We start from the raw sequence: 1,957 nt of genomic DNA, 5'->3' as shown, positions 1-1,957 counted from the left end.
ATTATTACTTCACATTTAGAGATTTTTTTTGGTTTTTGAAGATCTTTCAGTATATCATTTTGTTCAAGGTAATGTCCCTGTAATGCGTGGATATAGTTAAATGTTACATGAAGTAATGGTTCAATGTACAGCTAATTAATATGTCTCTACCAACAATTTCCTGAGAAGTCAGGGCTTTGTCAGACGGGCCAGGAGTAGACTGCCGTGTCTCTGACTGCAGAAGTAGATCCAACATGTCTCTCGGTTCGGAAGCTTTCTGTTCCCGCTTTTTCCTCAATGCGTCCCTGGCGAGCCGGGTGAAGTAGGCGTCTGCTTTTGGGTTGATGACGTCAGAGCTCGGGAACAGGTCAAGGCCGATCTTGGCGAGCGCGGGAAAGTACAGAGCAACGAGTCTCAGCAGGTTTTGTGACGCCGTGCCGATGTTCAGGAAGTTGTTGATGTTGTGGAAGAATTCGTTGTCTACCCCAGACACCGCCTTTGCCCGGAGCCCGAAGCCCAGTTTGGCTATGACGTCACTGGTGTACTTGGCCATGAACTTCTTCAGGGGAACCAGGTCACCACGACGTCTGGTCCCCTCCACGAGAGCCACGAGACAGGCGGCGCTGTCGTTGACGTCACGCATCATGACGCGGAGCTTCCTTCCGGTGAAGATGGGAGACATCACGTGGTGCGCTCTCCGCCAATCACAGCCTCCGGAGAAGAAGAGGCTGGAGAGGGACGTGCTGTTGGTGAAGGTGATGGGGCTACGGTTGAGGAAGTTGGGGAAATCCTCTGCTAGAATCCGCGTGAGTAGCCGTGTGTCTGACGTCACGAGTGTGGGCCGGCGGTTGATGAGTGAATGAAGCCCGTACGTGCGTCCATAGACAGACTCCCACTTCTCTAACGCCTGCTCCAGACCACCGCTCATCATCTCAGGCACGTGGAGGAGAAATGGCCAGGGACGAGGTCCCGGTACACCCACAGCCACCCACACATTGGTCCAACCATTGCAGTAAAGGTAGAAGCCAACCAAGAGAAGGCACAGAAAAAGCAGAAACCCTGACAGTCCAACGGCAGGCAGTGTGAGGAGCATTGGCTGAAAGCAAAAACAGTGGAATGTCGAACAAAATAGCTATAACATTCTGAAACGTAAGATTTTTTTTAAAAGCTACAACGATAATTGAAATAGAATAAATCTCAGTGAAACATGTCGCTCTAAAATGTATCTGGAAAACATTATTATTGTGAACTAGCAATTAGATACAGATGCATTAGTTTGTGTGCTGAAAGTCTTTTTGTTCATGTTGACATTATAAACGTTTTAACACTGTTTTCATCATTGGTCCATGTGTAAAATAACAGAATCTTTCACACTGTAGCCTTAGAAGAGACACGGAACCGTGAAGAACAATCCAGCAACAACAAACAAATTAAAACAAAACAGCAACCAAAAGAAAACCACCCCCCCAGCCTGGAAAAAGAGGAGTCAGGATTTGCTTACAGTATCATTTATGCTTTTAGATATTCCTTCCTTACGATGCTTACAAAGAAAAGAGCACGGATGGAAACAGCGATGGTCTCAAATTAATTTAGGTTTGGTGCTCAAAATGCGATAACGTATAAAGTCCGTGACGGGGGGAAATAGAATTATTTCACGCTAGAAAAATATGATAAGCAATACATGTACTATAAACATTGAAAAAAAAAAGACAATTAATGGGAGAAAAGTGAAATCGTACCGAAATGGTGTCAGTCATCACAGCTTGCTTTGTACTCTGCAAAAACCTGCCAGGGCCACAATCTGCAGCCTGTAGTAGATCTAATGAAGTCTGCCAGGGTCCCTGTGTCACGTGATCACAACCCGTTCGTAGGAAAACTAGAAGCTCACTGTCAGGTAATCTGTTTATAAAGCTTCACAATCATGATCCAGTCACTTGTGGGAGCTCGAGACTTGGCGTGTCACGCGCCGTCTAAAAGC

At 46.1% G+C, this 1,957-nt stretch overlaps 1 protein-coding gene across 1 annotated transcript in view; it reads right to left on the bottom strand.

The window, feature by feature from the left end:
• LOC101846931 (cytochrome P450 3A5-like) overlaps window positions 1-1,075 on the bottom strand; it is a gene marked incomplete at its 5' end in the record, with an annotated part of 6,047 nt that extends 4,972 nt beyond the window's left edge. The window contains one exon of the mRNA XM_013089804.1: window positions 151-1,075. Within this exon, the coding sequence (XP_012945258.1) occupies window positions 151-1,075 (925 nt within the window). The remainder of the gene's footprint in view (window positions 1-150) is intronic.
• Between the last annotated feature and the right edge of the window lie 882 nt (window positions 1,076-1,957).

Source organism: Aplysia californica, unplaced genomic scaffold (assembly GCF_000002075.1).
Source record: "Aplysia californica isolate F4 #8 unplaced genomic scaffold, AplCal3.0 scaffold01053, whole genome shotgun sequence".
Classification (NCBI taxonomy): Eukaryota; Metazoa; Mollusca; class Gastropoda; order Aplysiida; family Aplysiidae; genus Aplysia; species Aplysia californica.
Note: the sequence above shows the minus strand (reverse complement) of the source record. Positions and strands in the feature narration are given on the sequence as shown.